At 44.2% G+C, this 24,731-nt stretch overlaps 2 protein-coding genes and 3 non-coding genes across 5 annotated transcripts; all 5 read right to left on the bottom strand.

Moving 5' to 3' along the window:
- Positions 1-852: 852 nt before the first annotated feature.
- On the bottom strand, positions 853-6,076 carry hspa8 (heat shock protein 8). The gene is made up of 9 exons (XM_088939333.1): positions 5,926-6,076; positions 4,644-4,853; positions 4,237-4,442; positions 3,797-3,949; positions 2,926-3,481; positions 2,431-2,633; positions 1,968-2,166; positions 1,649-1,881; positions 853-1,434 (listed from the first exon to the last, which is right to left on the bottom strand). Exons 2-9 carry the CDS (start codon positions 4,846-4,848, stop codon positions 1,240-1,242), a joined length of 1,950 nt encoding a protein of 649 aa, XP_088795459.1. The 5' UTR covers positions 4,849-4,853; positions 5,926-6,076; the 3' UTR covers positions 853-1,239.
- LOC148816869 (small nucleolar RNA SNORD14) lies at positions 2,297-2,393 on the bottom strand. The gene has a single exon (XR_016094739.1). It is a non-coding gene; the product is annotated as a small nucleolar RNA SNORD14 (small nucleolar RNA).
- Positions 2,710-2,806, bottom strand: LOC148816870 (small nucleolar RNA SNORD14). Its single transcript, XR_016094740.1, has one exon. It is a non-coding gene; the product is annotated as a small nucleolar RNA SNORD14 (small nucleolar RNA).
- Positions 3,555-3,651, bottom strand: LOC148816871 (small nucleolar RNA SNORD14). The gene has a single exon (XR_016094730.1). It is a non-coding gene; the product is annotated as a small nucleolar RNA SNORD14 (small nucleolar RNA).
- A 1,667-nt stretch (positions 6,077-7,743) lies between the features above and the next one.
- crtam (cytotoxic and regulatory T cell molecule) lies at positions 7,744-20,337 on the bottom strand. Its single transcript, XM_088939335.1, has 12 exons — positions 20,182-20,337; positions 17,439-17,579; positions 16,140-16,292; positions 15,609-15,728; positions 14,866-15,033; positions 13,484-13,591; positions 12,967-13,074; positions 11,390-11,491; positions 10,404-10,481; positions 8,936-9,076; positions 8,592-8,678; positions 7,744-8,249 (listed from the first exon to the last, which is right to left on the bottom strand). Exons 1-12 carry the CDS (start codon positions 20,234-20,236, stop codon positions 8,089-8,091), a joined length of 1,422 nt encoding a protein of 473 aa, XP_088795461.1. The 5' UTR covers positions 20,237-20,337; the 3' UTR covers positions 7,744-8,088.
- Between the last annotated feature and the right edge of the window lie 4,394 nt (positions 20,338-24,731).

Consider the following 24,731-nt stretch of genomic DNA (forward strand, 5'->3'; position numbering starts at 1 on the left):
TACAGCGCCGTGTGACGCGGCAGCCATGTTGGTGAGGGAAACATTCGATTCCCACGTGGTTCTGCAGCAGCTGGGTTGCTGGAAGCCTTTCAGTATCTCCCAGCTGATATCATGTTGCTTTAGCGCACACATCCTGGTTGACCAGCCTGTCCTGAACAGCGTGGCCTTTTGTAGAACATTTGATGCGAGATTTTCACTTCGTAAAAGACTTTGTGGAAGCTATGTTTGGTGAAACCTCCAATAAGGAATAGCAAAATTCCTTATAGTACTGCTGATTCCATGGTATTCAAGATGGATATTATATCCAGTGTCTTAAATGGGTTGTGTAAATATCAGAAGATGAGTGCTTTCAAACAGATTTTCCCCTCTAATTACACTGTTCCAATTCATTTGCCTTATTTAAAAATAGGTTGTAGCACCAAGAGTTACAGTTGTGTATTAAATGGGAGTTTTGTAGTACTTTGGTTCTTTAACATATATTCCCAGAGTGAAACGTGAATGTGAGCCTCATTTACCCTTCAAGGCAAATCCCAGAACACTCCAACCTTTGCTAGAGCAGTACTTTGGTTTCCCAGCTAGCTTCCAGAAGTCCATTCTGGCTGACCTTCACTCACCAGGTTACCTATTCCTAGTAGGACCATGGACAAATGCAAGGCAAGGGCAAACTCCAGGATGCCAATTTAAAAGAACCTTTTGAAAACTGGGAGTAAAAATAACACCCCCACCCTCAAAAAAAGTTTACAACTCAGTCATTCATCCCAAACCTGACCCAGACCTACTGGGTGTCCCCTTAATATCAAATGCTACCTTAAACAGTTAATGTGAAGCAAACATGAGAAAAAGACAAGTAACTTCAATATATACTCTTTATTTCAGAAACAGGCAATTTACTTTCAAGGCATTGAAACAGTGGGGGTGCAAATGCAACATCAGCCATTACCCATCAACATAAAAAAATGGACTGCTCAGGTACAGTACTTAAGGTAAACAGAGTGTCGAACAAACACATTGTATACAGTAATTTCAGTACTGATACAAAAATGCCCATGTCTTATTTGTCCTTTTGTGAATACTGTGGCACATGACACCTTTAAAGAACAATTAAGTGCTCTACCATCGGAAAACATCCGGACCGCCAAGCTCCCACATGTACGTTTAAAGACACCTGTACCACAGACAGCTCAAGTATCCTGCTCTCGTCAAAATAAAGAGGTAGTGGAAAACGGACAGTGGAGTGGCTTAATCCACTTCCTCAATGGTGGGTCCAGACGATCCTCCTCCGGAAGCTGCCCCTGCTCCTGGGAAACCGCCAGGCATTCCCTCGGGCATCCCCCCTGGCATGCCCCCGGCGCTCTGGTACAGCTTGGTGATGATGGGGTTGCACACCTTCTCCAGCTCCTTCTGCTGGTGCTCGTACTCCTCCTTCTCGGCCGTCTGGACACGAAAGGAAAATTGACAGATCAGAAACTAAATGCCATTCTGAGCTACTATGACCTCCACACCGTTCTTACAAACGCCTGCAAGAGTAATGAAGTGCTAACCAATTCAGTTAACATATGGGGGCAATAACTGCTCCCATTTATTTTTGAGAGCCTCTACATGCACTATACAGTGAGCCAAGTGATCAACTGAAGAGGCAAAACATTACCTGGTTCTTATCCAGCCAGCTGATGACTTCATTGCACTTGTCCAGGATCTTCTGCTTGTCCTCATCGCTGATCTTGCCCTTCAGCTTCTCGTCCTCAACGGTGGACTTCATGTTGAAGGCATAGGACTCCAGGGCGTTCTTGGATGAGACCTTGTCGCGCTGCACATCATCCTCAGCCTTGTACTTCTCGGCCTCCTGCACCATGCGCTCAATATCCTCCTTGCTCAGACGACCTGCATCCAGAAAAACAGCCCATGAAGTCAGACTGCTTTCATCACGGACAGCCTCACACTGAGCTGCAGGCTACTGAACCAAGTACCTTTGTCGTTGGTGATGGTGATCTTGTTCTCCTTGCCAGTGCTCTTGTCAACCGCAGACACGTTCATGATGCCGTTGGCATCGATGTCAAAAGTGACCTCGATCTGAGGAACACCACGGGGAGCTGGAGGGATGCCGGTCAGTTCAAACTTGCCCAGCAAGTTGTTGTCCTTGGTCATCGCTCTCTCACCTTCATAAACCTGTCAAGACATCCAGTAGCAATGTTACTACACTCAGTCATCAAAAACACCAACCTAAACAAGGTCGACCTCTGGAAATAAATAGGGAGGGGGAGCTCACAGGCGTCTCCAAGTAAATTTTAAAGAGGGTTCGCTCAGACATCCAAGGAAGGTACTTGGGCCATCTTTGGTCTCTCAACCTCTGGTGGAAACTACGAATGGCTTAGGAATAGACTTCATCACAGCGAACACTGACAGGGCTCCCATAAGCTGCAGTGTCCTTACCTGGATGAGAACACCTGGCTGGTTGTCAGAGTAGGTGGTGAAGGTCTGCGTCTGCTTGGTGGGGATGGTAGTGTTGCGCTTGATCAGGACAGTCATGACACCACCAGCAGTCTCGATACCCAGGGACAGAGGGGTGACGTCCAGCAGCAGCAGGTCCTGCACGTTCTCAGACTTGTCCCCAGACAGGATAGCAGCCTGGACAGCTGTACAGGGGACACAAAGTAGGTCGTTATTAACCAGGCAAGCTTTTACAAGAGAGGCTGACGCATTACTGTGCACTCGCTCAGACATCCAAGGAAGGTACTTGGGCCATCTTTGGTCTCTCAACCTCTGGTGGAAACTACGAATGGCTTAGGAATAGACTTCATCACAGCGAGATCCATTAGCGATTAATGACAACCGACAACCCGAACTGACATTGCTTCATGTAAAGTTTAAACAACCCGACCAAGGAGCTACAATTACAAACACTAGTCGGGTTTCTATTTTTATTACCTGCGCCATAAGCAACAGCCTCGTCAGGGTTGATGCTCTTGTTGAGCTCCTTGCCGTTGAAGAAGTCCTGTAGCAGCTTCTGGATCTTGGGGATGCGGGTGGAGCCGCCCACCAGCACGATGTCGTGGATCTGGGCCTTGTCCAGCTTGGCGTCGCGGAGGGACTTCTCCACCGGGTCCAGGGTGCCGCGGAACAGGTCCGCGTTCAGCTCCTCGAAGCGAGCCCGGGTGATGGAGGTGTAGAAGTCGATGCCCTCGTAGAGGGAGTCGATCTCGATACTGGCCTGGGTGCTGGAAGACAGGGTGCGCTTGGCTCTTTCGCAGGCGGTGCGGAGACGCCGGACAGCTCTCTTGTTGTCGCTGATGTCCTTCTTGTACTTGCGCTTGAACTCGGCGATGAAATGGTTGACCATGCGGTTGTCGAAGTCTTCTCCACCCAGATGGGTGTCTCCGGCAGTAGACTTCACTTCAAAGATCCCGTCCTCAATGGTCAGGATGGAGACGTCGAAGGTGCCCCCACCAAGATCGAAGATGAGGACATTTCTCTCTGCACCAACCTAACAAAAACCAGAAGACTTTATACTCGCAGTTCGGGGGCAGCATTTCAAGACGGGATTTTCAGATCAGTGTTCGCTCAGACATCCAAGGAAGGTACTTGGGCAATCTTTGGTCTCTCAACCTCTGGTGGAAACTACGAATGGCTTAGGAATAGACTTCATCACAGCGAACACACTCAATGTGGGCATAGGTTAAATCCGAGATTTTTTAAAATACAGGTCAAAATTACCCACTTTACATAGCATTACTACAATTTAAACAAAAGCACACTGTCAGTTTGTGTTGAAATGCACACAGCAGGGTTATGTAAATACCTTCTTGTCCAAGCCATAGGCAATAGCAGCAGCAGTTGGCTCATTAATGATCCGGAGCACATTAAGCCCAGAAATGGTGCCAGCATCCTTTGTAGCCTGGCGCTGAGAGTCGTTGAAGTATGCTGGCACAGTGATGACAGCATTGGTGACAGTCTGCATACAAAATAAAAGTTTGGTAAGATTGTGCAAGAACAGTCATTTAGCAGTTTTAGAGTATAGATGGAACTACCCAAAATGTGCTGCTGAAGCTAATGCACCATTTTAAAAAGTAGTAGGGTGAAATCCTAGATTGGCACCATGTAACTAATCAGACATGATAACTAAAATTGTATTTAGAAAATCTGTTTTACAACTATTCTCCTTAGCAATATTCACAGAAAAATCCAAGGAACTTCAAATATTTATCACCCCATTCCCTTGTGAAGTCACACAAAACTTACCTTCCCAAGATAAGCTTCCGCAATTTCCTTCATTTTGGTCAGCACCATGGAAGAGACTTCCTCGGGGTAGAAGGATTTGGTCTCGCCCTTGTACTCCACTTGAACCTTGGGACGGGTGGAGTCGTTGATGACTGTGAATGGCCAGTGCTTCATGTCCGATTGTACAACCGCATCGTCAAACCTGCGACCAATCAGTCTCTTGGCATCTGAAACAAACAAGCACTTTAAGCATAAGCAGCAGGCCTGGCGTAAAACACTTGGGCATTAAACTTTCTATTAACTATAGAAACCACACAAGGTAGGCCAGTGACTTGCACCATTAGTTTACTACCACTTCGACTCCAATGAAGCAAAAAGGGCAAAATTAACTTGTCTTCTACATACATCAGGAAATGTGCTTTGCTTACCAAATACAGTGTTCGTGGGGTTCATTGCAACCTGGTTCTTTGCTGCATCACCGATCAACCTCTCGGTGTCGGTGAAGGCAACATAACTGGGTGTGGTCCTGTTGCCCTGGTCATTGGCAATGATCTCCACTTTGCCATGTTGGAAGACACCTACACAGGAGTAGGTTGTGCCCAGATCGATTCCAACTGCTGGTCCCTTAGACATGATGCCTAAAAAAAAAAAAATATGCAACACTTAGGAAAGGACAGGCATCTCGGTTGACTTCCGCCTCTACAAAACCGCGATCTCGCTTCACGGAGGACACGGCGAGCAGACCGCCTCTGCCCTGCTCAACAGCTTCCAACCCGAACACGTGGGAGGAACATGGCGTCTCCACATGCGCTGCGGCAAACCGGAGGGATCCTCCCCTACCGCCCAGTCAAGCCTCCGGGGCCTCGGCGCCCGCACGCAGAGGGGGGGGGGGAAACCCCGCCCCGCCCCGGTTGCGTCACGGCTCGACGCGTCACGTCACCTTCTGGAAGCTTCCCGGCTCTCGGGAGCACGTGCCCTGCCCGCGGCTGCGCTTCCGCCTCCCGCTCCCCGGCTACAGCCGCCTCATCGCCCGCTTCGCTTAACCCCCCCAGACCGAGGCCGCCCCGGGCGCAGGCACGGCCCTCGGCAGGCGCTCCGACCGCGGCTTTCCACGCAGCTAGCCCTCGTTTTATTACAGTACAGACTTTAAGACATTTTGCCGCCCCTCCACCACCACACCAATCTCCCGAGTGTAAAAAAAAAAATAAAAGCCCCTCGTCTTTTCCTTAAGACGGCAGTTTTCTTGACGGCACAGGAGAGGTCCTGCTCCTCTCTGACAGGAGAGGAAGCAGCGGGACACACTTCACTCTTCCCGGGAGGAGTCGTCACCCACTCCCGGCGCTGGGAGCAACACCCGGCTGGTCCAACACGCAGAGGGCAGAGCCCGACCGAGCCGGCGGCCTGCGCCCGAAACAGGACGGCTCGCTCACGGGACCTTCAGCCAACCCGCCGAAGTGACAGGCGATAAAACAGCGCGACGTGTCTTTTTTTTTTGTTTGTTTGTTTGTTTGTTTTTGAGCTCCGGCTACTCGGCGATCGCTCGTACGAGGGGGGAAAAATGAAAGACACGGTTCCCTCCCCACCCTGCTCAAAAAGCTCCCGTTTCTAAACGCAGTCACCCGGCAGTTTCACAAGGCTGGGGGGAAAAAAAAAAATCGCACAGCCTAGAAAGGCCCTATCTAGTATTTTAGGCCGCCCGTGTGCTCTTACCGGTCGCAGGTGCTGATGGTCCGTTGAATTGAGCAAGCGGCCGCGGACTGGCCCCTGCGAGCCTTATAACCAGCGGGAAGGGAGCCTGCGGAACCTTCTAGAAGGGCACGCCAACCGCCCAGCCAATCGCACGACGCGGCCGGCGGTGACTGACAGGCGGCGTCCACCAGTCACCGCCCGGCGCGGCGGTGGCCCCGCCTCCCCCGCCCTCCTCCTTCCGGGGAGGAAGGGCGAGCAGATGGCCGCCCGGGCAACAGCAGAGGGAGTCGACGGGCCGGTTTGCGAGAAATTAATGGGGGGGGGTTAGCAGCCTATCCCTGGCGTGCCGGGAGGTTGTGTAACCAAGTTTGGGCGGTTCTAATAATATTGTTCAATGATGCAGAGGGAGTAAGAGGGGCGGGAGAAGAGGATGTCTTTGACAGTATTTTTTACTTTACGACACCGGCAATGTGTCCCAACAATGTGCCGCAAGGTATGGCTGGCCAGAATTATTTCTTAATCTATCTTCTTTTTTTTTTCTTCCACCCCCCAAACTCAGCCTACGAGTGTCCTGCCAGTACATAAGCCAACAGTGTATAATTAACAGGTATTGGTGTCGTTGCCCTCAGTCATGCCGCGGCGTGTCCGGGCCAGAGCCTCAGAAATGTCCCGTTTCCGGTTTCCTGGGCGTAAGCTCTGCGCAAGTCTCGGCTCCCGTGTCCCTCAACTGCATGAAGCCAATTTAGCCGATACAACAGATCCTGAAATTGTCCAGACGCGTTAAAGAATAAGACTAGCTGTTGTACCGCAGCTCGGTTGTTTTTCTTGCATTAGGAATGAAATCTCCCCCCCCCCCCAATTAACTGAAGTAATTTCTCCCCTGTCTAAACTCTTAGTAACAAATCCACTTATCCTTCTTAACCCTTCCGCTGAAGTCTTTTCGGTTTCATTTAACCACGAAAGCTTCACTTCCGCTTTGGGAAGTCTAGCACATTCGAGATTCAGTTTAACTTCGGATAACTGGTTTTACCCCCAGGCAGAAAAAAAAACCCAATGAAAAATGCACTGCCGTCTCTAAACAGTACTAACCGTCTGCGTTTCTTTTACAAGAAGCATAACACGGGGGCTGGAAATGGTTTTAACGAAAGGGGCGCCTTTAAAGGGAAACGTGAAATTACATTTTTTTAACCGACGTGGAGCCTCGCAAAAGTATGCGAAATACACTTCGGGAGAGCATCGCGAATCGTAAGAACCCGTAGGGAGGGGACGATGTACTGGGGCTGCTTTCCAGTGCAGGGTTTTGGCAAAGCGCTGCCGTTTCTCAAAACTGCATCCCTGTGCTGCTGCTGCAGGCGCCAGATTGTCATTCACTGCCGCTCTTAAACCATTTTCAACTGCGAGTTATGCCCATGGAGGATGTCCAAAAGAAAACAGCCCTTTCTAGGGCCGTCCAGCAGTTATGTACAGGTATGTTTCGGGTCAGTATTGGCTCATGAGTCATTGAAGCCGAATCTCTTGCTGCTACATGCATCAGGAATCCCCCACCACCACAACTGGGTGGTGAACTTTGAGCTCCTGACCTTTCATGATCGCTAAAATAGTTCTCAAACGATTTTGGCTTTGCTGCTGCTAAAAGATTGTGGTTGATACTTTTAGTATTATTCTAACTAATCACAGCATAGAAATAGAGGGCAATACCTATTAAACAATCATTAACAGGGCACCCCCCCCAGGAGCCTAAGAAACTGATTATAGTTCTAGGGGCCTCTTACTTCCAATAATATCAAAATTGGGCTTCCAGGGACTGATACCCTTCAAGGACAATTGGTAAACCAGGTAGGAAAATATGAATTTATTCTTTTCATGTAAAGAATACAATAAATATTACATATAAAACACCATTTACAAATTGACAAAACCATTTACAAAATGGTCCATACAGACTTGGTCCCATCATCAAGAAGACCAATACAATGTTAAGGGAGGATTAGTGAACAGCAGGCCAGGCCAACTGATCCCCGATCCCTTAAAATAGTTTGCGATAGCAGCCGATTCGTTAAGGCGGGGCTCTGGACACTGAACCGCTCCCGCAGTTCCAGGAAGCCACTCCTGCCTCTTCACAGTATCTGGCCCAGTGCAAAGTGCTCTGTGCAGTCAGCGTACAGGAGAACACGTCCCACAGTCCTACACTGCCGTCTCCCTTACAGTGTCCAAGCTGGCAGGGGGCGCCGGTTCCTCCACCGGTTCTGGGGTTTCCAGAATCTGGGGTGCTGCCTGTTCTGCGTCTTTCTCCGTTTCCGTGTGCACCTCAACGGTGTACTTCATGAAGGTGGTATTGTAAGGAACTGGGGAAAAAAAAAAGGCATAAATTAAATTTCCTTGTCTGCATACCAATTTAAACCCATAAGATGCGAGTATAGTGTATATACCCATAATATTTAAAATTTAATGGGACTTTGAGGGTTCCCTGAAGATGAGACTGCAAATTAAACTGTGGTACTTGCATGAAAGGAAATTCCCCCCCACCAATACAAGAAATAGTATATGGCCAATAAAGTGATCTCAAACTCAAAGTATAATTTAAAAATTTTCCAGATCACAGGGCCAAAAGCTCATGTTCTTAGTAGGTTTTTTTGCCTTCAATCATTTTCCCCAAATAAGAGCATTGACCTCTCACGAGGCATTACCTTGACCATTCTTCCTTTCTTGCACTTTGTCGTCGTTGCTCGATTTCGACTTGTTGCTCTCCAGGGACTGATCCCAGTCTTCATTTTCTGAATATGAAAGGGAACAGCAACAAAGAGGTGAACAACAGCATCACCCATGAATGAGCAGTCAGCCGGCTTTCGCTTACAGATCGACTACAGTTTGTCAGCTAGCATGTTGACGAGGTCCACCTGAGATGTCGGTGGTGCTTGACCTTAATTACTGAAATGCATTACTTTGAAAGATGCATTTCCTGCCAAGGCATTCCACCTCTGTACGAGATCCCTGTTGGAATGGGTGGTGCCACAACGGGGTAGTCCCTCACCTTTTTTCCACTGGGCGTGAGCTTTCCTCAACTTCGTCACGAAGAAAAGGACGACGACCAGCAGGCAGGCGATCAGGACTGTGACCAGGACGATGAGCACGGTGCCGTTCTTGCTCCGTCTCGTGCCATCGTGGCCTTCCGCTGGAAGGAAGCGCAGAGTCAGGGCGTTATTCACTGCAGAGCGGTCTTCCTTCGCGACCAGAAGCGCTGGACACGTTCAGTTACCCCCCCCCCCTTAGATCCCCACATGAGCACTCCTGGAGGACAGAGCGCCTTGTACTACTGAGGTTAATAGTTAATGGCTCAAGTTGAAATCTTCATTTTTAAGGCGTTTCCCCATTTGGAAGTGTATTATGCCACCAGGGCACGTTATTTAAACTAACATTTCAAAGGAGTTGACTTTTTCCATAATGAAAGTATGGGGTCATAGTAGTTGTGCACTGCATCTGTGGTTTGATCATATTTTTTTTTCCTCCCTCTTGAATCCCTGCAGCTTTAACATGCCATGGATCACACTGGTCCTTGAGTCAACAGCGCACTACAGCAGCCGTCTCCTTGAAGCATCATTCTGCATCACGCGACTGCCTTGGACCGGTGGAACACAGTAAGTGCGTGTCCGAGCACAATCAAACGATGGAACCAGAATGAGAATAAATTAAGTAGCATGGTCAACTTCTATAAAGTTTACAACTAAATACGTTTCCTTTGCATCAATACACGTGAATAGACCTTAATACCAAAATTTCACTTAAAATACAGGAAGCTAAACCACAAAGCAAGAACTGAGGACAGCTCACAAAAAAATGGGAGCAGCTGTTAAAGATCTAAAGTCATTTTAAACAAGAATAAAAAAAGTGGGAAATACGGTGAAGTTGCTTGCACCTTACGCCCAGTGATGAGCAGGGCAGTGCATCTCTTCTGCCTACTTAATTTTTTTCCACTGGTTTCCAACTTAAAAGCAGGTTTCCCCATTTCAGAATAAAATCCCATTGCAGTAACCGTGTCAATCACCAGTGAAGAAACACCATTTCCTTACAGGTGAGTTTTGGGAAATGTTTTACTCAAAGTTTGCAACTAAATCTAAAATGTCCCACTTGGACCGCTGTATGCTCAACTGAGATGTGCAAAAAAATCCTAAGCCGCCAGAAAGCCAGATCACTTTTAAATCAGATGCAACCAATGCTATTGTGATTAACCAAGTTATTACAAACAGTTATGGGAGGCGACATTCTTGATGTGCTGGGAAGAGCATTTCAGACCCATTAATTGACAGAGGAGCACAGAAAGATGAGGGCAACTTTTCACCCTGTGTGCAGGGAGTGTAGGAAGGGAAGAAGGGTCATTAAAATCACAGCCCCATAATCCCCACAGACTTTCTAGATGGACCAGGAGCATAAGTACAATTGCATGCATTGGTAATTAGACAAAAAGTCACAAAAAAAAAGCAAGAAATAATGGCTCTTCCTACCTTCCCCACTGGAGTTGGTGGTGGCATTTCCTTCTGCTAGTTCTGTTGCTGCAGGTACCGAGGATGTGTAGGTTTCATCTGAAAAGAGGATTTTAGAGTTTGAATAGAACATTAAGAAGTGCAGATTTAGGCAGTCCATTGTCCTTATGAATGGAAGTTAAAACGATATAGAATGAGCTTGTAGATCACACGACTGTTACACAAAGCCTTCGTTATAAATCATTTTTATTCAGCGGCAGTCTAAATACCACCCAGTCTTCCAGTTTAATGCTTCAGCCTTTTCTTGCCATACAGGCAGAAAAGCTTTAGCTTCGAGAAAGATTGTGAACGTAAGAAAAACAGGCTTATGAATATTGTGATGCAACTAGGGGCTGGCGAGAGGTAATGATAATCACTCAATGTAGCTCCGAGAAATAACCACAGCTTTTGATTTCTCTTAGTGTGGGATAAGCCCAGTCTTTCAGGAACGAGCTGCAATTCCAAATCCTCTCTGCCCGAGTCGGTTTCCGACCAGCAACTCCTACAACCAGCAGCGTAAACAAGTCGTGTGACTAAAACTATAAATCAAATCCGTGAGACAACCCGGGATCAACAACGAAAAGGTTACTTTTCCTCCTCTCACCGTCTTCTTCCAAACGCCCTCCACGCTTTCACAGAGATGATTTGCACAGTATCGGCTGCTCAGGGTGCGACTTATATAGCCTGGCGCGGAGCGCAGGTGTATCGGATTGTCTTGATGAGAGGTAGACCGTTTTCTTGGAACCTCCATTTTGAAAGTCCGGTCGGCCATCTTGTTAGAGGCCAGCTTTATATCAAATACCCGTAGCATATAATTAGGAAAATACCGTCCCCCTATAACTCTGCCCCTGTTGATCTTGCAATACCCATTTACTGCTTCTAGGGACAATTTCTAAAGGTGAAAATTATGACTATTGCATTTTAATTTGCAAAGTGACTTGTTTGGCTAGATGGCTCTGGTAACTTACTTGTGGCTGCAGTATAGGTGTAGTTTCTTGTTATTTCACGAATGTCTGTCTCAGGTGTTTGATGGTTTGATGTGCTGGTAAAATCAGTAGACAATGCTGCTGCTGAAAAAAGAGAAAATATTTTTATTAACTTATTTTTGTTTCTTTAGTGTAATCAAAAATAGCACAGACCTGCATAGCATGTTTTCATTACAAGTAAAGTAATGAAAGCAGTAAACAACCTAAATAAACTTCTTGTGACATATTTAACCAGGTACAAATGAGATCTTCAGGTGCTGCAACTTTAAAATAAAACCTAGAAAACCTTCAGAGACATCAGACCTCCAATTTCAGGACTGGACAGCACTGCAATGAAGTATTGAAATATTTAAAACACTGCTCTTAGGATCAGATCTGAACTATCATGATCTTTCTGTCTAATAAAAGAGTACTGTACACTCCGGCAACATCCCGTTACAGACATTGGCCAAAAAGGCAATTTTCTGGAATAAAACTGTTGTCCAGTTTGTGAGTCATTTCATAATATTTACAAATGAACAAATGATTGACTCCTTTAATATGTAACTCAGAGTGAAATGTATAATTGGTCTTCGAACTAGATGGGATTCTGGGATACACCAGATGAATCAGAATAATACTTTAATATTATTATTAATATCACCAAATTATTATCCTTGGAATTTTAATCTATAGGCAATTGTCTGATCTTGTAATGAATAATTATTCATGATGTGAAACAGAGGCAGAGTGGATGTGTCCTTTAGCTTTAGTTTGAAGACAAGAAAATTCTTCCTTGTGAAATGGGATATCTTTTTAAAAAACAGTTCATACTTATTAAATACAGTACATGTTTTTTTTTCCCATGCGAACAGAGAGACGAGAATGAGTAAGCAATCACTGGAACATGGGGTGCAGCTAATTTCACGATTGAGAGATGGAGAGATTGTGTTTCAGGAGGCGGTTGTGGATGTACAATACGGAACAAACTGCTAAGCAAACAGTCCTGTTGCGGATGCTGACTCATTCATTTCCTGAGTGCTGAACCTACCTACGTTTAATTTGTAGTCTTGCGTTGGAGATTTACACTTTTGCCACTAGGTGTCAATATGACACATATATTCAAGTAGGAGGCAATGAGGGCTTAAGGCTCTGTATTGAGTAGGTTGAAAGCCAGATTTTAATTATAATAGGGTGCGTTTAACTAAAACATTTAAAGAACAGGTTCAATATTAGATGTTTGTATGCTTTTTTGGTAATCCACATGTGTGTAAATTGTCCACTAGGTGCACCTCAGAATTGTACACAGTACTTTAACAGAAGTAACACTCTTTGTGCTAAGGTACAAGAACAATTCTATAAATGTCTATAGAAAGAGCATGTAAATTAGAGTTGAATATCTACTGTTTCTTTCAGAGGCTGCATTTAATGTTACTTATGCTGTTCACACAATAATATACTGAATTTAAAAAAAGAAACAGGCTTGAGTTCTGGCGCAGATATCGAATCTGTTCTTAAATGCAGCTTGCAACTTCTTTTTAGCTTGCAGAGCTGGTTCATTGTTTAATTTTGGTACTCACTCGCAGTTTCAGGAAGTCGGGTTGTTGTTTCCTGTGTGAGTGCAGACGGCGGCGAGGAGCCCCTACTGTACTCTTCAGTTGATGTCGAGCTGAGGCCTTTTTCTTCAGCTAAATAAGACACAAAATACTGTATGTAAGACTTGCTTCAGATGCCCTTTATCCCCTGGTGCAAAAAAGCTTGCTTAACCCAATAAATGTAACTTTATTCACCCAGCTATCTAATTCACTCCTCAAAGATGTTTTTTTTCTTCAGATTTTATTCATCTTTCTGTCTGTCTGGATGTGAGTAACACCCAAGACATTATACTGTCTGCTTTGTTGATGGATGAGGGCTCCTAATTCTAAAATGACTGCAAGAGAACGAGTGTGGTGTGGCCTGGCATATGCGCAGACCAAACAGACCACAGTCAGATCAGATTGCCACGTTCCGATGCTTATAACAATGAAACAATAGTACAATCTTGACAGTAATGTTCAACATCCCAAATGAAGCAGTACTTGTCTGCTTGAAACGTACTTTCTGTGCTGGAAGATAAGACTGTGGTTGTCTCTGACAGCGTCGCTGCAGTAGCTGCTGTGCTAGTGGAATAGCCGACTGTTGATGTTGAGAGTAGTCCTCTGTCATCTAAAAAAATGCATACACATGTGAAAACATATTTACTGTACAGGAACACAATATTAGTGCGTATTAAAGAATTCAAAACATCGAGAACATAGAGAGGCATAGTAAACTACTCTGGGCCACCTTATCCAAATTTTCACAAGAGTTTGTAGTGTTTTGCCTCTAAAACAAAGCAAAGTACCAGTACATTAAGCACTTTTTGCTTAGACTACTCATGCGGCTAATAGGAACACTGTCGGACACAGTTGAAAAAACGTTTTATTTGGTTTTTGTGTACAAAAGCCTCATCTACACGTAGAATATACTGTAAGTTTAGATGAAGCTAACGGAAGCAGTGGTGTACAGTTGTTAAGGAGGTGTGCTGCCTTGAGGTGAGGAAACCTGGCAGAACGATCCCCAAACAGCAGGCCACTTGCATCAGAGGAGCTGGCCTCAGTTTAAAATGCACAATAAACTAAAGTGAAAGTGCCATCAAAATTCTCCCCTTGCAACTTGACATTTCACACATGACACTGACTACAACTCATCAGAAGTCTCTCCTATTAGAAATCACGAGGTACAACTTTTTTTTTTCCCTTGACAGATGAAGTGCCCTGTGGCTGTCACCACACTGTTGTCATTACGAAATCTTAGACTGGCTGGAGGGAAAACACAGTCCAAATAAGGCGCACACAAGACAGCTCCGTCATCCCCATACACTAACCGCAATCCCCTGGCCCTCTTTCCTTCCCTCTGCAGCTCACCGCCCACTGGATGGCGAACATAATGAATTTATTGGAAACGCTGGTGCTTTCTCAGCTTTGGAACAACTTTGAACAACAGGAACAAGTTTGAATAAAGCTCTAGAAACTACATGACACAAGATACACTGTCCTGCCAAAAAAAGTCCGTTCATTTCTTTGTGTTTTTGATCTTCGTACGGCAGCTGAAGTAGCTGAAGTAGATAAGGAAACGCTGTGGGAGTATCAGAGAACACAGCAACAGAGAACACAGTTCATCCCAGTATCAGGTTTCGCACTGTTACCTTGACTAACCTTTCCAAATCGCCTGACCTGGTGTCCGCTGCCACTCTCTAATTCCATGATTGACACACACTGTGAAATCAGGAGCTATAAACTCTTGTTTTCTTGTAGGTTTACTTTGCCTGAAATAACGCAGGTTTATAACCTGCGAAGAACATGAATGTAAAGGCTTTTGCTGGGCCGTCCCCTAGTACAGAGATAAATATGTGTATGAGAAAATGTAAGAAATTCTGAGCGACCAACAGGAATACTTACAGCTCTTCTCCACAGTGAGGGAGGCCTTCAGATATGCCTGTGGATTATTCAGAGCTCCGTGCCGAACGATACATTCCACTGTCACTCTGCTCTTCTGAGATCTGATCACCAAGGTGCCCATTGAAGTGCATTTTGCGGTCTTTTCAACACAGTGATCCTGGGAGTATGCTAAATCAAATGAGGGAAACACAAACAAGCCGTCAGTTAGTTCAAGCCCACAGATCTACGTACATGTGGTATAATTTTATATCATAATCTACACTAATACAAAAACTGCTGTATGTTATTCTTAAATAGGACGTTTCACGCCAGAAATGAGACGCGTCAGTTTGAAATTTCATGATTCCTTTTACAAAACTTTAATTGATTATTTTTTACTACAGACAAGAACAACAAACACCATGAGCAGAAGCTAATCAGAGGGGAAATACAAAACTTTCACTTCATTTAATTTTGGTAGAGAGAATTGGATTCCAATTCCAGGGGAATTTACAGCATTTGGTATTTCACTGCCTCATTTCTGCATTTTGTGACCTTAGCCATTTTCCATGAGTGTGAGAAGTGCCCAAGAATTGTTATTATTTTTATCACAAGTCAGATTGAAACTTCTGAGTTTTCAAGGAAAACAACTTTTCTTATTTTTCAGAAATCATACAGTTCTCGTCCCGGTTAAAATCCCTTAAGCAAACGTGGAAAGTTAGAACATCCCAGGGCAGAAAGGAGGAAAATCACACAGTGCTTACTGTCCAGTTCTAATCCACCCTCAATCAGCCATGATATTCTGTGAGGAGAATAGCTTGCTTCTGCAGTGCACTTTATTATCTTTCTGCCTTTATCTTCGCTCATTTCCAGTGCTGGGCGACCTTGGGGGGTTATTGAGAAAGACAAATTAGTGCAAGATCCATCGAATTTCTTTTTTTTTTCAAAACAAAAATCTTTCCATAAATTAACTATATGAGTACCAGGACAGATTTTGAAACTTTTAGCAACAGAGTGGTGTCTGATTTACAAACCAGAGAATATACTGTGGCTTGATTCCTCACAATTGGAGAAGAAAATAGTTCTGATGCCAAGAAGAGAGTCTTAGTGCTCATGTTTTTTTAATATCAAAATGATTTCTAAGAATATGTAGATTTAAAGGTGTTTAAAAAGGCAATGTCAAAAAAGAGAAAACGTGAGGCAATGCAGATAATTTTGAAGTAGTTCCCTTTTCTACTCAAACTAGTCGTGGGGAGAAGTGTTTTAATGAGCAAACAGACAAATCAGTTAGTTACCTACAACCGTGACATTGACTGCCTTCGTTGTGACAGGATGAATGTAGTGTAGACACGTGTACAGGCCTCCATCTCCTGTGGTGACATTCGACAGAGTTACGGTAAACTCTGAGGGTGACCAGGTGGCAATTTTGTAGCGTTTGTCTCTGAGACCTACAAAACAAGAGTGAACATATGCACTTACGTTACTAATCTGAAAAGAAAAAATCAACAGCAGTCATTTTAAAGTACACACCACTGACATATTTTGAATATTGAATTAATGATGTCCTTTCTACCTTGCAAATATTTGATCCTAGACAGCTTTGCCTATGAGAGATCGGGAATTCTGCTTAAATCTTACTAGTTTTGTGCCTGTTCTGAGTAACCTAAGGCCTGCCAAGGCAAAATGCAAACGTTTTCATTGCCAGAAATTCTATCTCACTTCTACAGGCGACTGACACCTTCGGCGTCCATGAATGATCATGTCAATCCACTGGAACCTAAGTCTCGTGCTGAACCGCCCTGCACAAGAAAGATTACAAAGGAGAGCAGGCCTTCAGGCCCGTCTGAATGATTTGATGGTGAGCCACGAATTGATCCCATGATCTCATCCAGCCAGTTCTTGAAAGTAGCCAACACATCAGATTCCACAACATGGCAGGGTCACTTGTTCCAGGCCCCCACCATCCTTTGTGTAAAGAAGTAAGACTCAATCCATAACGGCCCAGAAGCACACCTCTGTAATTGACAGCGTGTGTGTTTGTGTGCTTTTTCCCAAAAATATCCAACTGACCATATTTTCTTTAAATTAAATGCACTCTCTGGGGTCTTTGATTTTCATAAAGAGCAGCTGGATTCGTTTTCTTCTTATTTGCATTTGCAGGTACTGGGCTCGGCGTCTTAAAGAGGTCATTTCTGGTCTTCTGGGCTTACTTTTCGCCATTGCCTTAACTGAAGGGGTGTGTGGACAGGAACCCCCTGCACAGGACTGTTCTTGTTTTCAGATACCGCAGAGGGGGCCTCGCTTAAAAAAGGTTCCACAGAGACTGGCCGATGTGGAAAGTTGACTGATTTAGAATAAGGGCGTCAGGGCCGAGAGTCTAGGGTAGTCAAACCATAGCTGACACAGAGCCCTGTCTGGTTTCCCACCATGCACAGGAAGCACGTAGGTACAGTAGATAAAAGACTGTCTGCTGCCGCAACAGTGGGCAACATTCGTGTGGGGGCATTTGATTACGTTTTCTGTAAGTGAAGGTGTCAACTGGACAATTTGCTATTAACCTTTATAGCGGAGAGACAGAGCTGTTACTCACTCACCTGTCATATTGTTAAAAAACACCACAAAGCCACGTGGGTTCTTCCACTCCAGGTGTGACCTGTCTTCAGAATCAATAGTGCAATTCAAAACGAGAGTCTCCCCCTCCATCACTGTCACATTCTCCGCCACCATAGAGCTCCCTGGGAAAAAGGAAGGAGGTTCTGTTCAATCTCTGGGCGGAGGAGAAGATGGCTCGGCTTTTTAAAAACAATGATTTATTAAGATGTGGCTCAGCCCAATCCTGGGCCAGGATTTCATTATCTTCTAACATGATGGGAGAAAAATTTCCTCTTAATCCAAGCTTCAGATTAGTCCAAAGCTTTCTATAAAATCAGATCCCATATACTGCCACTGCAAATCAACGGTCCCAGTGCATCCGCGTGCAGTATAATAAATATCAGCATACTGTACTGTGAACATGGAGTAGACGATCAATGTCAATATATACTGTACTGTACATAGGCTGCCCCTGCCAGAATAAATGTCATGTGTAATGTGTAAAGGTAACATAAAGAAGCACCATTGGGAAAACATCTTTAAAAGGTGAAGCCTTCTTCGAGAAGGCAGTTGCCAGTGGGTCAGTGGAGGCAGCAGCAGTGTGTGATTTAGGCCAAGTGTCTCCCACTCAGCTGGTTCAGAAACTGGGCCCAGTGTTGGAAAGTGAGCGCGGCGGAGAGCTAACCGTCCGCAGCCCTGTGGGCTACAGCTACACGCATCACACCCGCGAGTGTGGGGTCGGGGGGATGGGGACTTTTAGCTTTGCTGGTTTGGCTCGAGTGGCTGTCTTCACAGCAGGATGCCATGTGGTGGCACTACGAGCTAGAAAAGTCACGTGCAGAAATAATGTGAGAAACAATGCTTCCACCGCCTTGTGCGGCCATTAATTATAAGGGCTTTTCTTTTTTCTTGTAAATGGTGTGGTGGGCTTAGGGGATAAGGGGGCTAATTCACACCTTTTGCTGGTGGGCTGGGGAAAGTTTGCAGTGGAAAGGTCACAGGCATTTCTGCACCCCCTCTCTGTCTGAGACCACACTAATGTCCTGAAATTGCCACTCTTGTCTGACTCACAATGCAGAAAATACTTCTGCGTTCCACGGTCTTTGTTACTTGCCGAAGTACTAATTTTTACTGTCAACAACTACTGTAGGTGGCAAGAATCAAAGCCGACACCATGTAGCTGGATGGATTTCAGACAGAAATGAAGATATTTATAAAGAGTTTTGCACGTTGGAAAAGCCAAATTCAAGCAGCTGTGGTAGAATACAGTAGAATTTGCTTTCCGCTGTATACTGTATATTTCACATTTCCCTTTTCTCAAAGCGATGTTTACGTGAAAATAAATTGTTTAATCTGACAAATAATTCAAAATGAAAAGCTTACGTAATCCAAACTAGGCATCTGTCTATCTAATCAGTGCAGAGATCCCAGATGTGCAGTTTAATGCCTACCAAAGCTAGGGAAATCACGACACCCCTTCCGGACAGTGGTCAAGCTTCACACTGGGGTCAGAAGAGTCAGTAGACAAAGTGAGTCACTCGTTACTATTCAAAGCCAGCCTGTAGACAAATACTGTATTACATTCTGTAGTACTATCACCTTTCATGGCTTCTCTGTCTCTTCAGCTAGCAAGTGTCTTTCCCCACAGAATGTAATAATCAATGGGGAAAAAAGTCCTGGACTTTTTTCTCGGATTCTGTAACAGATTGCACATTTTGACAATTGTTTAATCATACATTATCATTATTATTTTTGTTGTGTTGTTATGGATACGTTAGGGCCGTTACACCGATAGAAGGTTTTTTGAATATACACAGTACAGGTAGATATATGCCGGGCTCTACTTTACTATAAGTGCTCTGAGTTTGGTTAAGGAAATCGCTGTTATCAATACTGTGAAATCTTCTGTTCAGGATGTGGGTTAATCTTTATCAATCCTATTGTACTGAACCACAAACACAGGAGAGAATTTACTTTTCTGTTTCAGACCACAGTTAGTTTTTGTGTCTGTATTGCCCCAATCGACCCTGAAACATAGGACACAGTTGTCCAGTGCGGTGAATTACTGGTTCCATTGCATGATTGTGTACTGGGAACAACAAGTGTGAAAATGTCTCAGCGGACAAAAACCGTTACCATTCTGACATATGGTATTTGCCTTGAGAATCTTACAGAATCTTACAGAGCTTACAGAATATCACTTGAATATCTAATTGTAAGTATTAACCAGTGCTGCCTTGTACTGTAAAAGAACTCGTAGTATTTTCTATATGAGTTAAGTGTGTTAATATTGTTGGAACTTGTTCCAAGTCCGAGGTGGTCACAGGTTCAGAATATCATGTGAATACTGTACAGGTAAACAGTCCAAGAGTACAAGAATCCACATAGCTTTTGGCAAAGTCCGTTGCAAGTTGCCCCAAAACAAAATCTTGGTTTCTGTTTACACAGCTGACCTCCTAGAAAACGTAGAGAAAAGCGTCTCTTATCCAGGATACAGGTGTAATAACCACTCTGGGACATGGACCAAAGACCCCTTGGTTAAGGGGTCTGAAATGATTCAGACCCTGAATCACTCCACACTGCTTTCTGTTTGACAAGGGGTACTGCAGAACTATTCCAATTAAATAAATACCATGAGTGGCATGTGTTTTACTCTATAGAATCACTATTCCTTATATCATACAGTACCTAGCTACAGTACATCAAGAAATTGCTTTTCAAAAATGAAGAATTGTTTCTACTTACCCTTTGCAGTCAGAAAAGCGAGACAGAGAGACAGCAGCCTCAGAGCCATGTTCATGCTGTGTGCAACAATCCCACAACATCAAATGCACTTCCTCTGTCTGCAGAGCTGTGAGAAGACTTAAAAAATGAGGGGGCTTCCGTGACATCATGAGCTCAACTGAGGTAACGGGTTTTCCGAATGACACTACAGACAAGTCCACACTCAAGTATGAGGGAGTAATGTTTTTATTTATGTCTTGTGCGCAAGTGAAGTCTCACCTTTTTACACTAGAGTGATCATTTAACCAGATTTCACATTAAACCTGATTTTTTCCTGATTGTTCTGTTTTGTTTTGTTTTTGTAACCAGAAATACTAATAAATATAACTGCTACACAATGGCAGTTTCACTGCAGCTGATTCAGTCACTCCTGTAATGTAAGTGTTGAGAATAATCACTTTACCAGAGCTACGTACTGTACATATCAAATTAGATTCTTACAGGGATGATATGTCCACTACTTTATGAAACAGAAGACAAACCTCACAGTCAAAAAGCCATGAAAACAAAAACGAAAGAAATATATTTCTATATATATTTACACGCCACTAGTTCATACAGGTTTTGTACAATGCAAATCTGGATAATTTAGTTTATGATCTATCATCAGTGAGAAGGACTGTTTTCTCTGCAGACAGGTACAGGACTTATCAATTATTAAATTACTTCACTGGCCTTTCACAGCAGTTATTCGAGGTGCCCCTGCTCTCTGATCAAACCCTTCTTCGTCTGTCTGTCCAGAAACAGACCCTACCCAGAGTAGGGGGTCAGGGAGTTGTCACCCCTGCTTCGGTCAGGACTGGGAAAACCAGTGGAGAGGCAGACCCCAAACACACAGCAGGCCTGATGGCCACAGCACCTTTCATCACGCGTTCCTTGCCAGCCGTGTTGATTGATTAACGAGGCAGCGCAGCGGCGACATGGTGGAGTGAGGGAAGGGAAGTGAGTATGTTTTATGTGGTCTGAGGAGAAGAAGAAAAACAATTCCATGCTTGAACCATCACTTTACTAGACTGCTGGTGTGTTAACACACTACATTTACAGTTAATTACTTTGGACTGTAAAATAACTCACCGGATGTATCGCTAAGACATGTCCTAGCTACATAATTTAGAAAAAAATGTTTTTAGAACGTTACTTGTACCCTAATTCTCAGAAGAGTAGAAATTAAAGGCAGAGGCTGATTTAATATTTAATATTTTAATATTTGTTAAAACAAGAAACAAAATCACACTGGGTTTAGCATAGCCTATTTTCTGTAGAGCCTGGCCTAAACATAACTAATAAGGAAAGAATAAGACAACAATACTTAATGTGCAGAATTTTTACTATTGACTTCCTCAAATGTATTCAGAGAACCAGGGAGGAGATACTGAGTTTATTGGGACTTTCCATTGTAGAAAGTGTTGTTTCACCTTCCTCCAAAAAGTGGGAAAAGCCCGAGTCACACAGCGAAAACTACAAGACAAGCAGGCACAACTCAAAAAGATGAGGACGGGCATTCAACCCTGAGTGTGGACACCCAGGTGACACAACGGGATTCACCAGACCAGTCGTCCACAAGCAGGGATGTGTCAGGCAAGTATCGAGACAGACCACCTTCTGACAAAAAGTGTTACAAGATTTGACAAGTTCATAAGTTAATTGATCTTGCATAATAAAATTAACTTTAACATATGTAGTGCTTAAAAATGCAGTCTCTATAAATTCATTCTGAAATAGTTATTACTTGAACAAAATTAAATTGTTACTAATTTTAACAAGTCTTATAGATACAATGTCCTTCAGAGTGCAAGTACGTGCAAGTACAAGACATTAACAGATATTCGTTCCCTCTGACCTGTTGGGTGGAGAAGAAAAATCAACAGACAAAAATGGAAAATGGCTGCATATCTTCAAATCAAGGGCTAGCAATCACAAATGGCTGCCTCACCTCTGTCCCCTGATCATGGGAACACCTAGTGTAAAACAGTCAGCCAAGTAATGTGCCCACACTGGAGTCCTGAAATTAAAATGTCACATTTAAGATTTGCCTGCAACCTTAACCCACTGCTACTAGTTTTGTTTCTGGAGGGACGGAGTGCAACAGCTAATGTCATTGTAGATGAAAGACTCAGTGAGGTGCAAATGAACAGCACAGCTAAAAGTACAGATAACCTGGGTATCAGAAATTCAATAGACAGTAGACCAGAGCAACCTACAGCCTTCGAGCATCAGTGTGGGAGCTCCATACTGGATTACATTAAAGCCAAAAGCTGAAAAGATTTAGAAGTAGACTTGTGTCTGGCCTCCATTAATGGAAGAGGTACAGTATGTATTATACTGTATTGCTTCCCAACTCCAGTCCTGGGCAATGTCCTTCTTTTTGAACCAGGGAGGGACATTAGAGGCGAGTTTGTAACTGAACCTTTCATCGACAGGAAAGGTGGAACAATGGAAAATGCGGATACCTGTGAACCTCTGCTGGAAATAAGGAGTTACAAGGCGTTTGGTTCCAGAGGACAGGATGGCAGCTCGTCACAAGGTAGACAAAGATTCTATCACACACACACTCACACCAGCGCCGGGTTTTCCAGAAGCCAGTTAAGCTACCAGTATGTTTTTGAACTGTCAGAAGAAACCAGATCGCCTGGAGGAAACATAGAAGAACATACCAATCCCATGCAGATAGCACACTAGGTCCAGAATTGAATCCAGGGCTTGAGCATTGTGAGGCAGCAGTATTAACAACTGTGCCACCATGCTGTCTGCAGCTGTCTACAGCTACTTAAAGCAAAAAAAAAAAGATAACCGTTTATTATATATATTTTTTAACAGGAAAATTGAGAATGGACAATTTATTTAATAATGTTTTGGGCAAAGGATCTTTAAACACATCCTGCCACGGGTGGTCAAGTGCTTTACTGTTCAATCAGTGGAAATGGCATGCTGGCTCGACATCACTGCAAATGCAAAGCCACAGTCCCAAGTCACACGTTTAAAAGGGTCTAATTTCCACCAGCGCTTACATGGCCTTTTGCAACCAAGGGCAGAGAAATATTGCGCCTCCTAAAAAGATTTGCTGTCGCTCCCCCTGGTGGCCCAAAGCACACACACGCGGTTTAAAACTGCCAGCCCCTCATTTCCTCATTCCTCCTTGAGCACTTACCCAGGAGTGACTTTCAGTCTAGAAAGAGCTGGATGAGATCCTTGGATCACTTGACTACAAACTACCAATGAGCTTAATGGACTAAATGGCCTCCTATTGTTTGTAGTTGTTCTTACGTTCTTATAAGGGTATATTAGAGCAGAAATCAGACAGGAGGTTTCAAAAACCCCCCTTGTCCTTCAGCCTGCCCAAGAATCTTCTTTTTCCAGGCAAATGGCTTCTTTTGCCAGAGGTATCGGCTAAGACATGGCCTTAGCTAAGCACGTTTGGAAGGGCGATACGGTTTCTGATTACAAAAGACTTTTATTACTAATGACTTATTTTTTACAACACAGAAAAACGGTCACTTACAGATCAGATTTCCGACACTCAGTTCTGAAATACAAATCAAACTTGGACACAGCTTGAAGCAGGTCAGAGACTCATATTTGCCCAAAATCAAAATGAGACCTCGAGGCTTGGAAGAAAACAGATTTAAGATGACTCGGGTGGCTTCCAGGTGTTGTCTATGGCCCCAGACAAAAACTCATGATGGAAAATAGACAAATATTTTGGGGAGCCAAATTTTTTTTTTGGGGGGGGGGCTTCATTAGTCTGTATAGTTTAATACAGAAAGTATCCCGGAAGTTTAGGTACGCACCTATGAAATATCAGATGAATAATCAAGTCACCTGAATACCCAGGTATTCTGTATCCTTCTGTTTCTGGCAGAGTTATCCTATACGCAGTTGCAGGATAGCTGGACCCTTTTCTGGCAAACAATAGGTGCAAGGCAGGATATGCCCTGGACACAGGCTGACCACAGGGCACACACACACCAGGGACAGCTTTCCCAGAAGACAGTTATCCTCCCAGAATGTCACTTGACTGTAAGAGGAAACCCCTGCGAACACTGGGAGAACATACAAACTCCACACAGATAGTGCCCCAGGAATCGAACCCAGGGCTCCAGGTCTGCCAGGCCCCTGGTGGGGATAGAACTAGCGATTGTTAAAAGCTCGCTTTTCACATTGAAAGTCAAGTACGCGAACTATAGAACTGTTCATATAACCGTCACACATACACTTACAAGAAAACGTTTGTGAACCCTTTGGATTTCTGCATTAATTACTCATAAAAAACTGAATCCCGGAAGGCCTGGATTAGGGTTGCTATGTCTTGTACAGTTGCACGAAAAAGTTTATGGACCCTTTGGAGTTACCTGGATTTCTGCATTAATTACTCATAAAAATGTGGTCTGATCTTCAACTAAGTCACAATAATAGACAAACACAATCTGCTTAAACTAATAACACTCAAACAATTGTACTTCTTCTTGTCAGTACTGAACACGCCGTTTAAACATTCACAGTCTAGGCTGGAA

The sequence above is a fragment of the Atractosteus spatula genome, chromosome 22, assembly GCF_055471065.1.
Source record: "Atractosteus spatula isolate fAtrSpa1 chromosome 22, fAtrSpa1.hap1, whole genome shotgun sequence".
NCBI classification, from domain to species: Eukaryota; Metazoa; Chordata; class Actinopteri; order Semionotiformes; family Lepisosteidae; genus Atractosteus; species Atractosteus spatula.

Coding starts and splice junctions, on each gene's coding strand:
- hspa8 (XM_088939333.1), bottom strand. CDS start 4,848: ATGTCTAAGGGACCAGCAGTTGGAATCGATCTGGGCACAACCTACTCC. Junction 3,482..3,796: donor CCTATGGCTTGGACAAGAAG/GTATTTACATAA, acceptor GGTTTTTGTTAG/GTTGGTGCAGAGAGAAATGT. Junction 1,435..1,648: donor GCTGGCTGGATAAGAACCAG/GTAATGTTTTGC, acceptor TTTCGTGTCCAG/ACGGCCGAGAAGGAGGAGTA.
- crtam (XM_088939335.1), bottom strand. CDS start 20,236: ATGAACATGGCTCTGAGGCTGCTGTCTCTCTGTCTCGCTTTTCTGACT. Junction 17,580..20,181: donor CGCTTTTCTGACTGCAAAGG/GTAAGTAGAAAC, acceptor CCTTTTTCCCAG/GGAGCTCTATGGTGGCGGAG. Junction 16,293..17,438: donor GTTTTTTAACAATATGACAG/GTGAGTGAGTAA, acceptor CTTGTTTTGTAG/GTCTCAGAGACAAACGCTAC.